A 20,631-nucleotide genomic window follows, 5' to 3' on the forward strand; every position below is an offset into this window, starting at 1 on the left:
TTCTCTCTTAGTATAACGGTATAACCTATGAACTCTGGATTTCTTTTCGAGTATACTTGTATCATTGCATGTATACAAAGTTCATGTTTTGTGATTTCTGTAGAAGCACAAATACATGAGATGCATTGTAGAGATCGTAGATTTTAAGAAATTGATCTCCCTCGTTCTTCCTTCTTTGTAAGTTCTGTTTGGGTGGTTGTCTCTGTCCATTTGGCAACTGAATTAGGGCCATGAGGCATGAGCTGTTGAGTTCTCAATTCTCCTTTTTAATTCTTCCATAGTTCTATTTAGAGAAAATGTTCATTTAATACTAATTTAAACCCCTCATTTCACATTCCAATGACAATCTTTTTCATAAACCCATTCTAATATAAGGTAACCTTTTTTATGCCCAAATGCATAAATCTTTACTAAAGTCTTAACAAACTATATTATTTTAAGACTATTTTGCCTTCACCCCGTAAACATGTATAGAGAGAGAACGGAAGAAAGAGAATACTTGGCCGGAATCTCATCGAACTCTGGTCACCGGCCGTTGGACAACAGTCATTGGCTGTCAGACTCCAGTTGCCGGATTTCTCCGGAAGTCAGATTCCAGTCACCGGTAACTCGGTTACTGACCCCCAATAAATTCGTTACTGACCCCAATAATCAGTTACTGACCCTCAATAATTGGGTTACTGACCTCAATAATCAATTACTGACCCCCAATAATCGAGTTACTTACCACATTAATCAGTTACTGACCCCCAATAATCGGGTTACTACCCCCAATAACTTGGTTACTGACCTTCATAATTGGTTACTACCCCTTAATAATCAGTTAATGACCCTCAATAATCAGTTACTGACCCCCAATAATCGGGTTACTGACCACAATAATCAGTTACTGACCCCTAATAATCGGGTTACTACCCCCAATAACTTGGTTACTGACCCCCAATAATCAGTTACTGACCCAATAATCAACTTATTTCAGCTTATTGTAATAGAAAAAAGAAATACCCAAACATAATCGAGTTATTAACCCCAAAATAGTTACTAACCCCCAATAAAATATTGAAACAACTCAGAACCGTCACCTCTGTGAATCCGTTAAAATAATTAGTTAAAATATTAAAAAAAATGAAGATATAACAGAAGAATAAGTAGCTCCCCAAACAAAAAAAAAACCTCATTGAAAACAAAAAAAAACAAAAAAGAAATGGACGAAAACCCAAATCGGATTTGTGACTACAGTACCGCCGTCTATCCATATCCCCCATTCCTAAAAAGATGTATTCCCTTTGATTGATACCATGTGCAAACACACAACGAATTTCTTCTTTGATCATATATGATTTTTTCTTAGTTTCATTAACTTACAAGATATTTGAACTTTTTTCTTGGACTAAGCACCAGATCTCAGACGAAGTCCAGATCTTTCGACGAAGCTTCATGTGATAAGAGGACGAGGAGGAGCCCGAGGTCGTCGTTCGCTCAGCCTACTCTGACGACGAAGAGGTCGCCGATGAGAATTCTGCAGCTCCGATGAGTCGATGACGAGGTAGCCCCGATTGAGAACGACGAAGTTCTCGACAGAGAATTGAAGCTGGATCTGATTGTACTTCGACGAGGAGAGAGAGAGAAGGTGACGACCGAGAAAGTGGAGATCGAAGATGGTTATCAGAGAGAGAGAGAGATAGATTGTGGAGAAGAGATTGGACTTTGAGAGATCCTTCGGGAGGGATGAGAGAGATAGGTTGGTATTAGATTAGGGGTAGATTTATTATTTTGCATTAAAACATTGAAATGGCACATGAAAAAGTAATGGATTGGGATTTAGTTTAGTTAATTTTGTGCAAATAGTCATTATCTCTTTTATTTATCACTTCTGACAAAAAAAAAAATATTATTATTATTATTATTATTGAGTAAAAGAAATTGTTCCTTGACACTTCACAGAAGGGTTTGCATCCCCAGGCTACGACGCATCCATGTCCGTATCTAGACCATAAACATGAGAATATATTCCATTCCAAGTGGTGAAAAACCATACACAAACAAATGGTTGAAAAACACTGCACATTTGTTGTCATCTGAGTCGCCATCTGCAATAGGTTGTGAGATGCTTGCTGCTTATCTTCCAGATAGTGGCAAGCACTCTATTTGGAACTTTGAGAGCAACACTATACTGGTCTATTAGTTTTGTCATCCAAACCACTTTCAAAAATTGAATTGGAGTCTTTGAGGCTATCTCTCAAATCCATTATTTCTCATGGCTTCTACAAAATCCATTCAAATGACTAAACACTATTCAGACATTTGCGATCAAGTTCAAACAGAGTAAACTCTCCCATAAACATGACACCGGGAATTATTGACACAACGTTTGGTCCTATCAGAGCTTACTCCAATAAAACGCCGGCACTGCTGGCAGCAATGAAAGTACAACACTACTTCGACAAATGCAAAATTTGGATGGGTATAAGGATGGGTAAGATAACCCCATCCCAAGGCATCAATCATACTTTACACTAACTCTGGTTGGCGAACTTGATACCCTTCTCAATAGACGATTTCAGCTCAGGCTTCAAATGTTCCAATCCTTCCTTTTCAAAGTCTGAGAGAGGACCTAAATCCAAAACTTCCTCAACACCATTCTTCCCTAGTCTCACCTGCAAACAGCAATAAATAATCATTGATCACTGAAAAATATACTCAACTGGACAAACATTTATGACAAAAACTGGCCGGAACAAAAAATATCTAGACCATCTTCATCCTATGAATATGCATGATGATACAAGCTTTTAACTCCAATGAAACATGCAAACAAATGAATGGTTGACAAATATCAAGGGTCACCCATTAATCAATGATATACCAACTAGTTACAAATGATTGAACCAATACGTGCTGAAACAGAAAAAAATTATCAACCAAAAGGCACAGTAAGCACATGTTGGAGAAGCCATTTTCACACTACTGTTCCTGGAAGGTGGAAACCAGTAAACCATAAAGGGACAGACCACTGATCATGACTACAAAATAGTGGCACATGCAGATATACCAATTAACATGGTAATACTCAAACTCAACACTGAGCACAGAAGTGAGCAGTAAAGTCAGGTACTTGTGCATTAAGAAACAATAAGCTTGAGATAAATGAAATCACAATTTTGTCAAGCTCACAAACCTTGGAAGCAAAGAAAGGAAGTTCAGTGATGCATGATTGCACATACGAACATTCCACAACATCAGGGACCCCATTAAGTCCCTTAAGACAAGCATCAGCAAAGAGAGCTCCAGCATAGCTGCAACATACAAGACAAGTCAGTATAGGGAAAGACATTGATTTTCCAACAACTAAAAGAAAACATAATCCGCACAGTACAACCTGACAGGAGTCTTATAGAACCATGTAACAGTAATGGGGACAAAACTTTAACAGGAATGGAGATATAACATTTTAATGTGGATAAGAAAGACATTCACCACATAAATTTACAAACTGTGAAAACAAAATGTCCAACGACCTCGCACAAAATATAAATTAGATGGTCTTATCTAAATACTTACGCCATGGACCTAGCACAAAATATAAATTAGATTGTCTTATCAAAATACTTACGCCATGGACAATGTAGCAGATCCCTTTCCAGCTTTGGCTTCAACAACTTCTGTCCCTCCGTCCTGGGTCCTCTTTGTCAAAGCCTTGATATAATCATCAGACAAATTGGCTTTTGGGGTAGCCTGCAACTCATTCAAATCAACAGCGCACCATTAGCCAAGTCAATACAAACCAAAGCAGATGCCAGAGCAGCACTTCCAAAATTTCATTCAATCCAAGGAAAAGTCGAAGTATCAAAGTGATACCCACCTGAGAAAATAGTGGGAGAATGGTAATGCCAGCATGGCCACCAACAACTGGTACATTAACCTCTGCAACAAGACACACCATTTTTCAATTGAAAGTAAACAAGACGCAAGCTTTACAAAATTAATCAAGCTTCTACAACATAACAAACACCAAAATGAAGACATCTGGCAGTGGCAAGTATCAATCTTTTACACGAAAATCACACATGATATTAACATAACCAAAAGAAATGAAGTTCTCGACCCCATACCAGCAACAGGGACGCCGGCCTTGCCAGCATAGAAAGTCTTGGCCCTGACAACATCAAGAGTAGTCACACCAAACAACTTCTTCTCGTCATAAACCCCGGCCTTCTTCAACACCTCCGACGCGATTGGAACAGTAGAGTTCACAGGGTTGCTAATCATATTGATAATCGCCTAACCAAAACAATCAACCCGAAAACCAATTCAATCACCCACACAAACCAATTCAAAACATTCCGAGTACGAAAGCGCAAACCGAGATATAGATACTCACATGAGGACAGTACTTGGCAATTGCGGCGGTCAAAGACCTGACGATACCAGCATTAATGTTGAAGAGATCGTCTCGGGTCATTCCGGGCTTACGTGGCACACCGGCCGGGATAATCACGACGTCGCATCCCTCCAAGGCCTCGCCGAGCTGTTCCTCGCCAGCGTAGCCCTTGACCTAAAATCACACAGCAAAATCAGTCAAAAACCGTCGGATCGGAGCAAATCAGACACGAATTCAGAGAGTAAGAAGCAGCAGTACCTCAGATCTGGTGTTGATGTGGCTGACGTCGGCGGCGACGCCGGGGGTGCCGGCGATATCGTAGAGGGAGAGCTGGGAGACGAGAGGGTTGAGCTTCATGAGGAGAGCGAGGGGCTGGCCGATGCCGCCGGCGGCGCCGAGGACGGCGACCTTGCGCTGGGGGCCGGACTCCGATGAGTAGCCACGGCGGGCGACGCGGCTGACGGATCTGATCAACGACATGGACGGCCTCATTTTCTCTCTGTCGTTTGTTTTGCTGTCTCGGGAGTGACGAAGAAGAAAAGAGTCGATAGAGTAAAACGTCAGTCTTCAGTGTGGTGCTGCGGGTATTTATAATTTGGTATTTACTGTGGTCTAGATTTACTGTGTTAGGTAGGGCTTCACGGTTTCTACGCAGATTCTCAGAATATGTCAATCTCTCGGCTTGTTTCTTTATTTTTTTTTCTTTTTTTTTTTTTTTTTAAAAGGGGTTTTGTCCATCTAAGAAACCTTTCTAATAAAGACCCTTAAGTTGAGAACTAGTTGAGGACTTTTCGGCTTATCCCACTTTTTGATCTTATATCCACATCTTGACCGTTCAGTTTATAGGTATTTATGAGTAGATCATTTCTGTAAATTTTCAGCCATATTGAAAATCGTTAAGACATTCATAAGTGTGATTTACCATTAATTTGATCTAATTTGTTACCTTAACGATCACCGATTTGGCTGAAAATTTGTATGGTTGATCTACACATATAGACCTAAAACTGAACGGTTGAGATGCCAAGATGTGATCGAAAAATAGGTCTTTTAAACCAAAAACCGAAAAGTCTTCAACTTAAGGGTCCTCACTAGAAGGACTCCCTGTCAATCCATATCTCTACTATTAGAAAGCCAGACACAACATCAACATGATCCGTTTACGAAAAAACTAAACCATGAAACACCTAAACTTAACCAATCTCTAAGTCGAAAACCATGACGTTAAAGAGCAGAAAAGTAACTTAGTAACCAAAGTTAGCGAGCTAACTTATTCAAAAGCGTCCGGAACTATTTTACGCTGAAGGGTTCTCACCGGACGAGGACACAAAAACAGAAGCATCAATCATTTGCCTCCATGAGAGATAGAGGTGGTTGTTATTGTACCTATGTTCTGTACACTAGTCTATCGAAAACACACGTCTTTTAAAACAAAATCACTAATTAGGAAACCTAGAGAACGAAACTTGAGAGCGTCGCTTGGTGGGATTGCACTTGTTCGGCTACGCCTTTGCGCTAGCTTGGCCGCCGGCCTAGCTAGTGCACCGTGCGTGCGACCGAACTGGTTTTGGTGTCCGTGGGACAACCACTGAAGATGTATTGGCTAAAGAAACAGTTACTGTGACATCTAAAACAGGTAAGAGTATAACCCCAAAAGATGTTGTCTTTGGGTGTCGGCATTTGTAAACGGATCCGGACGGAACAACAACTTGAAATGAAATGGGAATTGCTCCTTATGTTCGAGGGAACAGATTTTCTCATTGCTTGGTGCCTTTAGATACGGATCACAAAAATCGAAAGCCAGATCAATTTTGGGAATGGGAGAACCATTCTTGATATTGAATGTGCAGTCTGATCAGGTCGTGTTGGAGGACATTCACTGACCATTTTCCTTTGCTTATGATAATCTGTTTTGAGGCAACGTTACATCGGAGTCTTATATGTCCAATGAATCAATAGAATTTTTATATGATACTCCATGTCTCATAAAGGAATTTATATCCTTCCTATATTCTGTAACTTGTGTATAACATTAAATGAGTACTGCAACACTATCATCTCTTTCAAAATGCATGTATGAGAAGCTCATTATTCTTGCTTGTAAAGTGTTGGAGCTCATCACTGATACTGTGGAGAACACAAAAGAAGGATGTGGAGGGTTTTTGATAAGAAGTCTATGTCCCCGTTGCGGACAAGCTCATTCCCGAAAATTGGTAATGGTGCTTGTATGCATGCTACAACAAGTGAATCCATATCCAGCAGGGCATAATTAGCTATAGAACAGTTGCAAGGCTTAAGTGAAGAATTTCAAGAGAAGTGTATCAACAACGCAGAAAAATCAGGAAACTAATTTGTGATGAAGTTAAAACAAACTAGCAATGAATGACTTTGTTTCTGACTAGCAATGGTTTGAGAATGCTTATGAAGACGTGGAGGGAGTTTCTTGGCCTTTTTCCTATGTTCTTTTCTTTTGAAACATTATGATGTTGATTCAATCTGGTCTTCTTCCTCAATACCTTCTTTGCAGTTTCATATCTGAGCACAGTAATTTCAGACCGAAAAGTAATAAAAATAACTACAGTAATTAGACGGCAGTGACACAAAATCATGTCCTTAATATACACTAAAATACTGATGGATGTTTGTTACAGACTGGGTCCCATTTCAAAAAAAAAACAAAATATGAACAGATTGAATTGTATAAGAAACAAGTTATTGTTGTTGAGCTTTTGTAAAGATACATAGATCACAATGAGGACTTGACATAAAGATGTTGTAGGCCAGAGCCGGAGCTGGATTAGAAGCTAACCTCTCCAAAGAAACAAACTCTCGTGCAATGAGAAATTTTGGCGGTCAAGATTATCACTACTCAAGTACGGTTCTGGATGATCATATCAGATTGAATGCTTTGTGTTCTCTGTATCCAGTCTAGAATATCTGAACAATCTTCACGTCTGATGAAATGCCTTCACGATTGCATATAAACAAAACTATTATCCCTTTGTGCCAACTCAACAATAACTAAAATCATTCAATGTTCGTAAACTATACCTGTTTTTAGTTCGATAGCTCTTTAGTTCTGACTCTTCTCGGCGGCTTGACAATTCTTTCTTCATTTTCAGTGATTCAGGCACAACCCAGTTTCCACTTTTGTCATGGTATGCATCACAAATAAAGTTAAGAACAGAATCCTGCAAAACTTGTCCAGTGTGAGATGAGTACACAAAGTTTAAATGAGAATACCTTAACCATTCAAAATGACAAAAAATAAAAATTGCTAATATATCTAACCATTCACAGGTGCAACGAAATAGTGTGGGGAAATAATACCAAAAAGTATGGGGAGAGTCACCTACATCTCTATCAAATAATGGAAACATATTGGAAAGCATGCATACCAAGGGTTTGGAAGCATCAAGCCAGTGATAGATATGCTCGTTACGGAACCACGTCAATTGCCGTTTTGCAAAATTTCTGCAGAGAATTTACAAATTCTGGTTTAAAATGTATATTGTAATGGCTAAGAAACTTGTAAACAGTAAAGAGGACACAGGGAGTATTAAAGCTCTACGCAGCACCAGGTTTTCTACACAACTATGCAAGTTAAATGTCTATAACAATAGAGATACCGTCAGACATTTGAAGATGTCTATAACATGATGAGAATGCTACCTTTGGAACAAAATCAAAAGCAACAAGTACTTATTTGAGGATGGTTGTACTGGTACTTTTCTTTCTTGAGTACTTGATCTTTTACCAAGTAAATTCAAATGTATCACTCCTAATAAATATTTGCAATGCAACTGAATGTCTCTTTTTTTTCTCCCTATCCCAATGGTTTTATCAGATATTGCTTTTATACCAAGTATAAGTAATATTTATCAAGCATGTCCAAAAAGCTGGCTCATGGCTTTTTATACAAATTTATTTAAGTTTTCTTTTTCTTTTCTTCAAATGGGATTTTAAAACAGAATTGTATGTGGAAATTGCATTACCTAGATGCCTTCTGAAATTGAGTCACAAAGTTATAGAACTCTCTTGGTGAAGAACTACCTCCTTGCTCCCTACACAATAATAAATACTCCATAGCCTGAAATATTTTCAGTGTTACTACCTATAGCAAATAATAATAAAATGATATGAAGTGTATAACATTCTAATGAAAATATGTGTGTGTTCAGGAATGATTGGTTGAATAATAATAAAGTTAAGAAAGTTCAATGAATCAAAGAAGAATAGAACTATACTTGTCTGTAACCAATTGCTCTGGTTGCTGAATTGGAATTTGGAAGAAGACCCACATCAAGAAGCCATCTGGCCTCAGACAAGATACCATCACTTCCTGTTGTAAACCAAATGATTAGTTTATGTAAAACAATGAGCTTCTGCAAAACAATTGACATTTTCTGATTTGAATCAGGAACAAAGATGCATGGTTGATCTGTAGTAATGAACCCTAATATGACTTACCTAGCACCATATCTTCACATCGCCAATCAATTGCTCTGTACAGATCAACCCTTTGGTTTGAGAGGAAAAAGCAAATGAAGTCATAATCCAATTCCTTTGATTTAACTTCCTCCACGACATCAGCAGAGGAACTGAAATCATGAGTGTCAACTAAACTAGAATCACATTCTTTGCGGAAAGATTCATATGGTACTTCAAATGCAGATGGAGGTGATCCACTAGACTGTCATTAAAGGAAAGGAGGAAAACAGTTCAATCAGAGAGACAGCAATGAGATAAGTTATAAAATAAAAATAAAATTATGTTTGTTGTGTGTCTCACTGTTTAAAGAATGTATTGTTTCAGTTCCTACTTTTTCTCTTTGGGGTGGGGCTGGGGGGAGATTCCATTATTCAGATATATAAGCAGAAACATTACAGACTAACCTTGATGATCTCAAGGCTGCGTCTTAATCGGTACCAATCATTAGCAGCCAAGTGTTCAGCCTTAGGGTCACCTGCGTTAACCACCAACTGCACAGCTGCATCCCAGTGTCCATTCCTCTCTAAATCTGCCAACTCAGTATACACTTCAGATGCGATCTCTTTCGAGGCTTTGGGGACATCTGGTTTTCCATATATTAACCTAATATTTGTAAGAACAAAGAATGTTATGACTTATGAATATAACCAAGAAGAAAAGAGAAATAATAAACAACAGTGTACTCTAAAAGTCTAATTTAGTTGGTGTATCTGATCGAAGTCAACCTCAAAATGACCGAGTTAACTGGTGCCAATATCACCAATAAACGTAGAGATGTTTTCCAGAATTTGTTTTATCAGAAGGCTATTACATCAAGAGCTAAGTCACATTAGTGTGACTTAACATTCTAACTTATACATAATTAAAATATTCAACAAATAATAATAAAGAGAAATGCTTTGTAGACAATTTTTACACAAAACATAGTAGCACCTACCATCGCAAGTACAATCCAGTGCCACCAGTAACTATGGGAACACGGCCATTATCAAGAATACACCTTGTAGCTTGCCTTGCATCCTCATAAAATTGTCCAACAGAGTAGTCTGAAGAATAATACATGTGATAATTTGGGAGATCAGAAATCCAATGTTCCAGCCACAGCAGTGAAACTCATTTAAGCATACAACTAAAACCAACGTTTAAAGCCTCCAAATCATAGCAGATGACTGAGATGAGAATACATAAATATATATACACAAACACACAAGATGCATTTCCTGCCCTTACACTTAATAGGAAAACACACCTTCAGATGGGTGCAATATGTCAACCAGATGATGTGGTACTTCCTGCACCAAGAAGAAAAGAAAAGGAATACGCTAATAATTATTAAGATGGCATTGACCAAATAAACCAAAAAAACTGAGATTTAGAGGGATGAAGAACTCAGCAGTCATCAATTATTAACAGTAGAATTCAGTATCATGTTAAATGAACCTATAATGACTAAAAGAAAAGTTATATAAACTTATCTTTGAATTAGGCTCTTTTTTCCATCAGTGTAAAAGCTATTTGTTTATCAACTTGATAGCATGTTCACTTTTTACATGGTAACATCACAGGACCTGAGAAGTTAATATTTGCAGTTGGTAAGAATTGTCCTACACTTCTAGCTATACATGAAATTTCAACAATATTTGTAAAAAAAGTCCATATCACAGATTTCATGCATCCATTACTATTCCTAAAATTCAGAATAACAGATGATGATAATAACATATTTCTGGACAGTATGTTCAGACTCATTGCAGAAGATGATCTGCCAGAGCTAGAAAGGCTCATATTTAAGTCAGATCTTAGGGACAACTGATTCCAAAACAATCATGTTACCTATGTTATAACAAATCTAGAGCTTTTTTAGTTGCCTAACTTCCTATGATGCTAAACCTTCACCAATGCGATGGCTAAACAAAAGCTAACATGAACATGAAATACGTTGGAAATACTCAGATTACCATAAAAATTGAATTTCAATGTGGAAGCATGGTCAAACGTATCTCAATTAAGAAACCACCTTTCTATCACCTGGTGAAGGCTTCGCTGATCCAATGTCAAGACCCTGATATACCTGTGCCACAAAAGCCGTATCATATGAAGTCACTTCTACCTACATTCCCCAATTTGAAACTCACTAAAAGGAAATCAACAAAGACTAGGCGATATCAATGGACATTAATTGTTTATCTCATCGTACATTACAATTTTCTTTTATCCAAATATGTTTTTTACTTCAATTGCTTATATGTTGTTTTGTGGAGACTGGACACTATAAGGCTTATACACTTACCGCCTCAATCCTTCTATAAGCAGCTCTTACTCAAGTTCTATGCATCATAACAAGTTCGATGTATTGTAATTTCAATACCCAATTCCCAAGATACCACATTTTCCCATTTTTCCTTTCAACATTCCTTAAAGCCAAAAACTTGAAGTGGGTAGTGCAAATTCGGTCAAACCTGGACAGAGTCGGCGCTGATAATCTCGCCGTTGAGCAGCTTAGCGAGCTCGAGAGCCAGCCGGCTCTTCCCGGCTCCGGTGGGCCCAGATACCACTATCACCTTCTCCTTCTTCTTCTGGGTGGCCGAAACAGAGCAAAAGGTTGCGGAAGGTCGCCACCGGGGAGTGAAAGTGAACTTGACCGCCGACCGGAGGAGGCGCTTCTCCGAGGAAGATGGAAAGCGTGGGAAACATGTACGTACGCTACTGCTGATAATCATTTTGAGGTTTCAAAGGGGTTTTGGGTTTAGGATGAAACCGATCGAGTGAGGTTTTGTAGTGTGTCTTGTTTTATTTTACTAGATATGGTACAGCCACGGGTGTTTCTTGGCGTTAATATTTTACGATTTATGACAAATGTGAATGAAAATGACTTGATTCTTAACCGATATGAGTTTACGTTACTCAAAACTAGATTCAAAATTATTGTATCAACACATATAGGTAGACCTAAAATTTATCGATAGAAATGCCACCAGCAGCTTCCTCAAGAGTCAAATAAATAAACTTCAGTAACACCTGAAGATAAAAAAGAATCCATATTACCCTAAAATGTATGCTCAACAATGCAACAATGATAAAGAAACAGAGCACTATTGAAACGAATTCGAGCAACATTCTGCCCTCCCTTCTTCCTCTATATTTTGTTTGCTCTCTCCTTTAAAAAAACAACCTGAATATCTTTCTTTCCCCATCTTCTAAAACCTCTAGAACATTCGAGTACATGTAATACGAAAAAAGAAAAAGCGATACGGCTGACCAGAAAGAAAGAAATATCTAGAGAAACAGGCGAGGGCAAATACGAAACTACAGATAAAAAGTAGGGGCAAAAATGTCTGCACACTATTTACATAAATAATGCTTATGAACAGTTAACCAACAAATAGTATAAAGTAAATGTGACATACGTTTTTTTTTTTTCAATAACAAAATACAAAAGAAAAAAAAATCACAATTAAACTCGACACCTTCATGACAACCTAAGAAGCCATGAAAAACAAAATTAAAAGCAGTGAATAAAGTTCATTCTGCCAACCAGCAATTGAAGTTGAATGACCAATGTCTGCAATTGCATAAGCTAGACAGTTCGCTTCTCGCCATATACGGGTGAAAGTAATTGACTGATATCATTGAACAATGTGACATACATCATTGAAAGGTAGTTCTTCAAGGATATATATATATTTTTTTTGAATAATATTCTTCAAGGATATTAAATTAACTAAGATGTAAATTAGTCCAATAATGTCAAAACTAAGAGGTAAAGACTAAAGAGTACATAGTTATTACTCAGGTTTGATCGGTGATAGCCAAAGAACCAGTACACTTTAGACACAATCAACCTTAAGAATTTGAAAAGAAATCTAACGAGTAAATGCTTATATTAAAAAGAAAAATCGAGTTGTAAAAAGTATGAGAGGTTTATTAAACAAATTTAGAGGTCTCGATATATCAACCCCCATTTATGAAACATTGAATACCTATTAAACATCAAACCGTCGTTTGTGAAATATTGAAGTTCTACTAAACATCAAACATGTGCGCATTTCGAATTTTCCACGTGTCTTCACAAGAAGCACTTGAAAGAGTTCAGGTATTTGTCACACAAGTACTTTTTAAAGACACTTTTCCCTCTCAAAATTAACATGGACACTTTTACAGAACATCTCTCAAATTGAATATTGTTACGACCTCAATGGATACATCAGAACTCTGAGTACCAGCCTTTACCTAAAACTTGATCCTACCAACTGGTGGTTGCATATGTAGCTTTCACCAAACAGACTTAAAACCAAAGGCATGTACATGTTCAAAATACTTAACCAGGGAAATGTTTTCGACAATCAAAAACAAACCATACCTATGTTCTTCATCATCTTCTTCCCCAAATGACAAAGCAGGTCTCTCTTGACCGTCGCCTCCAATCGCTCTTCCCTGTTGCATTGGCTTCTCTGCTTGTCCTCGGGACTACCCGACTATTCCTGGACACGTTGAAGAGCAACCATAGCTTTGTGTTTCAGCTATATGGCAGGCAAAGAGGTAAAGCAGAGAGACCAGCAGTGATTGTTTCCCCTGAGGATCGCATTGATGAAAGTTGCAATGTTTTTGAAGGAAATTGGGTATGGAATAACGAGTCAGGTCCTCCTCACTATACAGAAGAGAGCTGCCCCTACTTGGTGAAACAGGTTACATGCCAAAAGAATGGTAGGCCTGATTCTTATTACAAGAATTGGAGATGGCAACCCAATGACTGCAACCTCCCAAGGTAAAGAAGCTATCTTCATCTGAGCAAGCATATATTTTTGGTGTACAAGTTAATTAGAACTAATTGGCGATGATGGACAGTTCAAGGACCCTTATAGATATTCAGCCAGTGCTTAAGATTTACTACACGCATTTTGAATGTAGAAGTGTACACCGATAACAATCAAGGAACTATGGAATGAAGTAAAAACTAATTAGAATCAAACTGGGACTTATTTCATGCATTCTAGTACTAGTTCGCTTTACATATATGTAAATATGGATGTGGGTGGTGTCATCTTCTCAGTCTTTCGTTTTCCTAGTATATAAGGGGCATTCGTTTTGAATTCAGGTTTGATGCATTGAAGCTACTGCAAATTCTGAGGGGCAAAAGACTGATGTTTGTTGGAGACTCGGTACAAAGAGGCCAGTTTGAATCCATGGTCTGCATGGTACAATCCATACTTCGTCAAGGAAAGAAATCCCTCCAAAGGGTTCCACCTAGGAAGATATTCAAAATCAAGGTAAATATTCTGCAACAAATAGCTAAACACTTGTAAGATTTTCGTTTTTGGTCTTTGGCAAAACCAATTAGTTTCATTCTGTTTTTTTCTTTACCAGGAGTTTGATGCCTCCATTGAGTACTACTGGGCTCCATTCATTGTGGAGTCAATTTCGGATCATGCAACGAAGCATACTGTACTAAAAAGGCTGGTGAAGCTTGACTCTATAGCCAAGCATGGCAAGCACTGGGAAGGAGTAGATATTTTGGTGTTTGAGAGCTATGTATGGTGGATGCACAAACCTACGATCAATGCTACGTGAGTAAAATGTGTTTCTCTACTTTGTTTGGACATTGTTAGTGAACTTTGAGCTGAAAATGAGATTCCAAACCTAAAATCATGTGTTTAACTTTGTTTATTTGTGTTGTTAATTAATTTCCTTCAGATATGGAGCTCCAAATGATGTCCAAGAATATAATGTAACTACTGCTTATAAACTGGCATTACAAACTTGGGCAGAATGGTTAGAATCAAGCATAAACCCAGAAAGGCAAAAGGTGTTCTTCATGAGTATGTCTCCAACACATCTATGGTGAGTTCCATTCAAACACTTTCAGAAGAATATTACAGAACAAAACCAAATCATAAGGATTTTTTTTTTTCCCATAGGAGCTGGGAATGGAGGCCTGGCAGTGATGAAAACTGCTATAATGAGTCCTATCCAATTCAAGGTTCATATTGGGGTACTGGTTCGAACACCAAAATAATGGATATTATAGACGACACTTTACAGGATTTGAAAGTTAAGGTCACATTTCTGAATATCACACAATTGTCTGAGTACAGAAAAGATGCACACACATCAGTTTATGGGGAACGCAAGGGCAAGCTCCTGACGAAGGAACAAAGATCTGATCCGAAAAACTTTGCCGATTGCATTCACTGGTGCTTACCTGGAGTTCCAGATACATGGAATGAAATTTTGTACGCACATTTGTTAAAGGGCCATCAAAATTTTTTGTAACCTGAAGTTAGCAGTTGAGTCTTTTGGTAGTAATGCAAGAAAGGAGTGAGACATCCAATATCACTTGTATTAACATTTGTCCCTCTTTATCACATGTAAATTTCTCTTAGAACCAATAGTAACCCATCTGACAATATAGTCGGCTTGATCACTCGATCATTTTCTGACATGTTTTATCTGAAAGGCCTGCAGTCTTGTAACCCGTCCAATCCACAATTTCATTTAATTACATACACAGATTATATTGCTTAGAGAAGCTCCCATTCAGAGTCACCTGCCTGATGAGTTCCCGAATTGTCCTTGTAAGAGTTTGCTTCTTGGCTGGAATCTAAACCAACATCTCCAAACCAAATCGCTAGCTGTTCATACTCCTTCACCAATCTCTTCTTTGATGTAAAAGCATCCTGGATTTGTTTCTGTAATTGACACACAACATGGTTTTAGAAAATCTCAGCTTGCTAGAAACCACAAGCTTAATTTTCTTTCTTCAACAGAACTTATAACTTTTGTCTGATAAGCCATTGATTCTTATGACAGTTCCGTTATGTGACTTATCCAATCTTATGAAGAATTCCCAGAAAATATACAATTCTTCAAAAAGGAATGCAGGAGCATATTATCAAGTAATTCAAATGCCAATGTAAAATGATGCGTGCTGTTTTCTGCTTCTTCTAAATTTCATTTCCTTTAACTAATTATAACATCACCAAGAGAGAGGTGGAGTATACCTTGTATGATCTTTGCTTTCTTGCTCTGTGAGAAATAGCACGAAGTACACTATCCTCTACATTTACACAGTTTTCCTGAATCTGCACCTTATCATGCAAGTCAATGCTTTCCATGTGACAGTAAGCAATATCAGAACTTGATTCATCCAAACATCCTGCAAACGGATTCCAAGTTTAGAAAATAGGAAACATCTAAAACATCAAAGAAACCAAATAAACGGATATTTCTGGTTTGAAATAGTTGGCTCAGTTTCAGGTATGCAAAAGTAGCCCAAGGAGCACACCATTGTGAAGCCATAGTACCAATTTAATATGCACCCAACTTTATTGTTTTAAGAACCATTCGGTTATATTTCCTGCTTTTCTATTATCTAGTTGAGATCTTTGGTTCCTATTGTACTTGCATCTGATACCATTTGAGATCTTTGATTACATATGGTTATACTCAAAGGAAAAATTAAGGTGCAGAACAAAAGATAAAAGGCACTGAGTGGGGCAAAGGCAGTTCTTAAATCTTTGGCATCTAGGCCTCCTCAAGTTAGGTGTTTCAAGAATGTGACAGCATGAAGTAGAAGCCAAAGGAGGACTAAAATTGGGGAGTTGCTGGAACATACTCTTATAGTCTTTAGCCAAAAGGAAAAATGGAGTTATGGACCTCAACCTTTTAATTGAACTATAATTTTAGGCTGCTTAAAAGTAGCAAGATTGAAACAGAATTGGTTGTCACACCACAATTGTTGTTACTATCATCAAAGTTGGAGGAAGGAAACAGAGTTTGGGAATTGGTGTCTAAGGGGTGAGAGAGGACAGAGGAAACAAATGGAAGCAACACATGTACATTAAATTGCATACCAGTATCAGAAGAGGTTATTGCAGCCTCATGTTGAATGGACTCGCAGATCTTGACTTGCTGTTTTCCACAATGTACTGTGAGAGGCATGGTGTCTGTACTTCTTGAAGTGCCTTCTGTTGTAAAATATGAGTTAATTAATATCGATTGTGCAATTGAAGCAAATATACATATGTAAGCAACCAAGAACTCATTAGGGAAAATATACTGACCAGCTGATAGGACACTGCTGAATGAAGAAAGTAGACCATCTGTGTCCTTATTCTTAGTGGACACAGTAAGGGCTGGAGCTGACGATGAGGATCCATCGGAGCTATCAGAAACACATCCAGCCTTCCCACCAGAACTATGACTAAACGTAGCTTCCTCAGATAATATTTGAGGTGGATTTTCAGTGAACCTAGGAAATTCATTTGCATTGGAACCGCTGAAGGACGGAACTCCAATTTCCCCTGCAGCATTCTCTCCAGAGACAAATGAACAGACTACTTCAGAAGTAGCTATTGATGGACCAGAAACACATTGATTATCATCAGCACAGTCATCCCAAGCCGGTGAGCTTAGCTGGAATTCAAACTTCAAACCATGTGCTGAAGTGCCATGTATGACCTCAGACATATCACAAACACAACCAGCCGCCTCGATAGAGTTATGACATGGCATTGCTTCCCTGGATAACTCTTGAGATGAATCTTCAGAGAGCCCAAGTGGTTTAGCATTGGAGAAGTCAAAGGATGTCACACCAATCTTTTGTGTAGAAGTATCCCCAGATACAACTGAGCACACCATCTTGGAAGTTGTACTTGAACCAGCAGAATCACACTCAGTTTCATCAGCAAAGTCATCCCAAGCAGTCGAGTCTAGCTGACACTCCAAGCTATGTGCTGAGGTTTCATGTGCAGCATCAGAGAAATTGGAAACAAAACCGACCCCCTCAATATAGTTAAGACAAAACACTGCTTCCTGGGTTAACTTTTCAGGTGAACTTTCGGAGATTCTAAGAGATTCCTCTGCATTGGATCTGCTGAAGGATGCAAGACCAGCATCCTCTGTAGTATTCTCCACTGAGACAACTGAAAAGGACATTTCAGAAGTGGAATTCAAAGCATCAGGAACACGTTCAATTTTATCAACATAATCGTCCCAAAGAGTCCAGTTTTCCAGAGATTCAAACTCCTCTTCTTGTGCTGAAGTCTCAGGTTCATCCTTAGACAAATCAGCATGTTTATTTGCATCATTGCTCTGATCAAATACCCCCATTGGTGACTTTGTAAAGTGTTCTACCACACCAGGAGAGTTAGAGTCCGACAATACAGGTGCATATGCTTTTATGGAAAATTCTTCGTTGTTCGCATCTGAGCTTTCGTTTGTCAAAATGCCATCAGTCTTTGCGAAGCATAAGTTTGACTCTGAGCCCTTGAGAGTATCCTTTGAAGCTGGAGAACTAAGTTGCTCTAAAAGGTGATATTGACTAGAGAAAGGACTCAGCTGGTGTTCAGGATCCATTACTGCGGGATCTGTAGTGGAGACCATTACAGTTGAAACACCTGACACACTCTCAACTTCTTCAAATAAGTAATCACACCTTGATTTCTGCTCAGAACCAAAATCCAATTCATCAGTGGAGGTTTCAACCTCAGACAAATCAGCCTGTCTATTTTCACGATTACTTTGAATAAATTCCCCAACTGATAACTCTGAAAAAGGTTCTTCCCCACCAGGAGACGTTAGCTTTGGAAGAATTGGTTTGGCAATTTCTTCATCATCTGCAGCACAATTTTCAATTGTCATAATGTCTTCAACCTTTCCTATCCGTAAGTTCAAGTCTGACTCCACAAGGGTATCCATAGAAGTTAGAGAACTAAGTTGGTCCCCAAGGTGATGTTCCCTTGAGATAAGACTCAGTTGGCTTGCCACAGGATCATCGGGCTCTGTAGGTGATTGATTCTCAGATGCAACAACAGAATTTTCCTGCAAGCTTTTCCTTGTCTTAGTACTAACAGTAGCAATCTCTTCGCTAGCCACATCTTCAGCCACATGTTTGACAGGATGCCCTAAAGGAGGAAGTAAATCAGAACATAGTTTCTTCACATTTTTACCCACTGATTGCATCTGGTTTTCCACATATTTAAATGTATCCTGTGAACAAAATATATTTAACATCATCAGAATTATTGACAACATCAAACCACAAAACCAGTAATTTTTCCTTGTGGATATGTTTCCTATTACCTGTTTCACAATATCATCCACCTCATGGCAGATTGCTTCAAACTTCTGGTAAATGTTTCCAACCCAATTTGGACCTTTGAATTTTAAATCCATCATGAATGGTGAAAATCACCTACAGCCTGTCATATTATAGATATTTATTATTTTCAAGTGATATTCTAACTCAAAAACTTTATTATGGCAGAGAAATATGCATCCTAGTTCAATGAGAAAAAAGTGCAAATCTTTCCAACACAAAAAATAACTGAACAACAACATAAGGAGGCTTAATATAGTTTGGCACCTCTCTAGTATGATCTCATAATCCATACTCTCCAAAGTCATATTAATCAAAATAAAGAGAAAATAATCTGTCAACTATATAGCACATGTAAAAGCAGTAGTGGGGGAAAGGAAAATGGTAAAACATATTCATGAGGGTGTAAAACCAATAGTAATGAAACAGATAGACTTACAAGTACCACAGTATAATAAACAGAAAGTGCACGTGTCCGTTTCTAGGTTCTAAAACAACAAGGTCACTAAGTCGTATCTTACAACTACTAGGACCCTGAGGTCACAGTGAATCAAAGAGAGGAAATTGGCCAAGTAATAAACAAATGTGTGCAAATGTTTACAATAGCATAGCCAAAAAAACAAACAAACAACGGTAATACATGGTCAGGGGAAGCATCCAGTAGAAACAGAAGACAAGAGCAATTGGCAAATGAGAACTTCAGGAATAAAAACAAGGAAAATATAGAAGCAAGCAAACCTGGCATAGGAAAAGTGCATGACAAGATCTATGTATGAACCACTACTTATGATTTGATGTAATAAAATGAGATGTACAGAACCAGAAAAGCAAGGTCTTGACAACCTGCAAAAAGAATTGGGAGGTCAGCATTCTGAAGAACACAGATACGAGAGATATATTCATACATCCAAGGTAATCATAGTGGTTCTATGTTCGTGTATTTATTTGAGCATATACAACTTTGTACTACTAACAAGAAATTATCAACCTCTTTGTTGCAATTTTCAATTTCTTCTCAAACTAATACAAACATCACAAAATCTTGTTTCAACAGTACTCGACTCGGAGGCATGTGCCTATTCCTTAGCACCTAAATCCAGCAAAGACATCTAAAATTGGTCTTTCTAGTGCTTCTTCTGTGTACACCACATAATTACTACAAGTTCTCAAGCAACACTCATATCTATCTGAACCTAAGACACAAACTCTTTGCTTAAATCAATGTGTAAACTCCAAGCAACAGTCATGCTGAATTGGGTTTTTTTCTTCTTTTCGAGTAACCAACTTCAGGGATCAAAAAAATTCACCCTAATTTACATATATATGCATTCTCATCAGGCAATCCAACAGCAAGACAGAGTCTTCCAGACACAATTAGATTATCAAATTAGTTTGATCAAACTGGTAATCCAAACCTCAACACCTAAATGCAGAACTAAACCAAACAAACAAAAGACGATAACTTTCATGATTCCATACAGAAAGATTCATACAGACATAACTTAAGTACAAACACACAATAGTTCTGCTTTTTTTTTTTTTAAAAGGGAATAAAAAGATCAGACTCTAAATTGACTCGAAGAAAACAAAACAAAAAAATAGGTTACGAAATTTAGAAAAGAAAAGGGACGACCGAAAACAGAAAGAAGAAGAGGGTTACCGG

At 38.0% G+C, this 20,631-nt stretch overlaps 4 protein-coding genes and 1 pseudogene across 6 annotated transcripts in view; 2 read left to right on the plus strand and 3 right to left on the minus strand.

Annotated features, from left to right (window-relative positions):
• LOC101292394 overlaps positions 1-20,631 on the plus strand; it is a 1,325,780-nt pseudogene that overhangs the window by 755,945 nt on the left and 549,204 nt on the right. The window contains exon 137 of the transcript XR_184374.1: positions 4,392-4,801. The product of XR_184374.1 is annotated as an uncharacterized LOC101292394 (transcript). The remainder of the gene's footprint in view (positions 1-4,391; positions 4,802-20,631) is intronic.
• On the minus strand, positions 2,204-4,917 carry LOC101292674 (malate dehydrogenase, mitochondrial-like). Its single transcript, XM_004294047.1, has 7 exons — positions 4,640-4,917; positions 4,382-4,555; positions 4,113-4,281; positions 3,863-3,924; positions 3,614-3,735; positions 3,179-3,296; positions 2,204-2,657 (listed from the first exon to the last, which is right to left on the minus strand). The coding sequence occupies exons 1-7, from the start codon at positions 4,871-4,873 to the stop codon at positions 2,517-2,519; spliced, it is 1,020 nt and encodes a 339-aa protein (XP_004294095.1). The 5' UTR covers positions 4,874-4,917; the 3' UTR covers positions 2,204-2,516.
• On the minus strand, positions 7,217-9,133 carry LOC101306020 (tRNA dimethylallyltransferase 9-like). Its single transcript, XM_004294093.1, has 6 exons — positions 8,852-9,133; positions 8,629-8,723; positions 8,377-8,471; positions 7,780-7,855; positions 7,433-7,572; positions 7,217-7,347 (listed from the first exon to the last, which is right to left on the minus strand). The coding sequence occupies exons 1-6, from the start codon at positions 8,859-8,861 to the stop codon at positions 7,251-7,253; spliced, it is 513 nt and encodes a 170-aa protein (XP_004294141.1). The 5' UTR covers positions 8,862-9,133; the 3' UTR covers positions 7,217-7,250.
• Positions 13,220-15,531, plus strand: LOC101303199. 2 transcript variants are annotated; one of them, XM_004294084.1, is made up of 6 exons: positions 13,220-13,637; positions 13,968-14,139; positions 14,237-14,436; positions 14,564-14,710; positions 14,788-14,861; positions 14,965-15,459. In XM_004294084.1, exons 1-6 carry the CDS (start codon positions 13,261-13,263, stop codon positions 15,012-15,014), a joined length of 1,020 nt encoding a protein of 339 aa, XP_004294132.1. In that variant the 5' UTR covers positions 13,220-13,260; the 3' UTR covers positions 15,015-15,459. The 2 variants fall into 2 exon arrangements, with proteins under 2 accessions (XP_004294132.1, XP_004294131.1); XM_004294083.1 differs by having other exon boundaries at positions 14,788-15,531.
• Positions 14,977-18,663, minus strand: LOC101314829. Its single transcript, XM_004294038.1, has 4 exons — positions 16,933-18,663; positions 16,723-16,836; positions 15,871-16,025; positions 14,977-15,558 (listed from the first exon to the last, which is right to left on the minus strand). Exons 1-4 carry the CDS (start codon positions 18,566-18,568, stop codon positions 15,391-15,393), a joined length of 2,073 nt encoding a protein of 690 aa, XP_004294086.1. The 5' UTR covers positions 18,569-18,663; the 3' UTR covers positions 14,977-15,390.

The sequence above is a fragment of the Fragaria vesca genome, linkage group LG3 (assembly GCF_000184155.1).
Source record: "Fragaria vesca subsp. vesca linkage group LG3, FraVesHawaii_1.0, whole genome shotgun sequence".
In the NCBI taxonomy this organism is placed as follows: domain Eukaryota; kingdom Viridiplantae; phylum Streptophyta; class Magnoliopsida; order Rosales; family Rosaceae; genus Fragaria; species Fragaria vesca.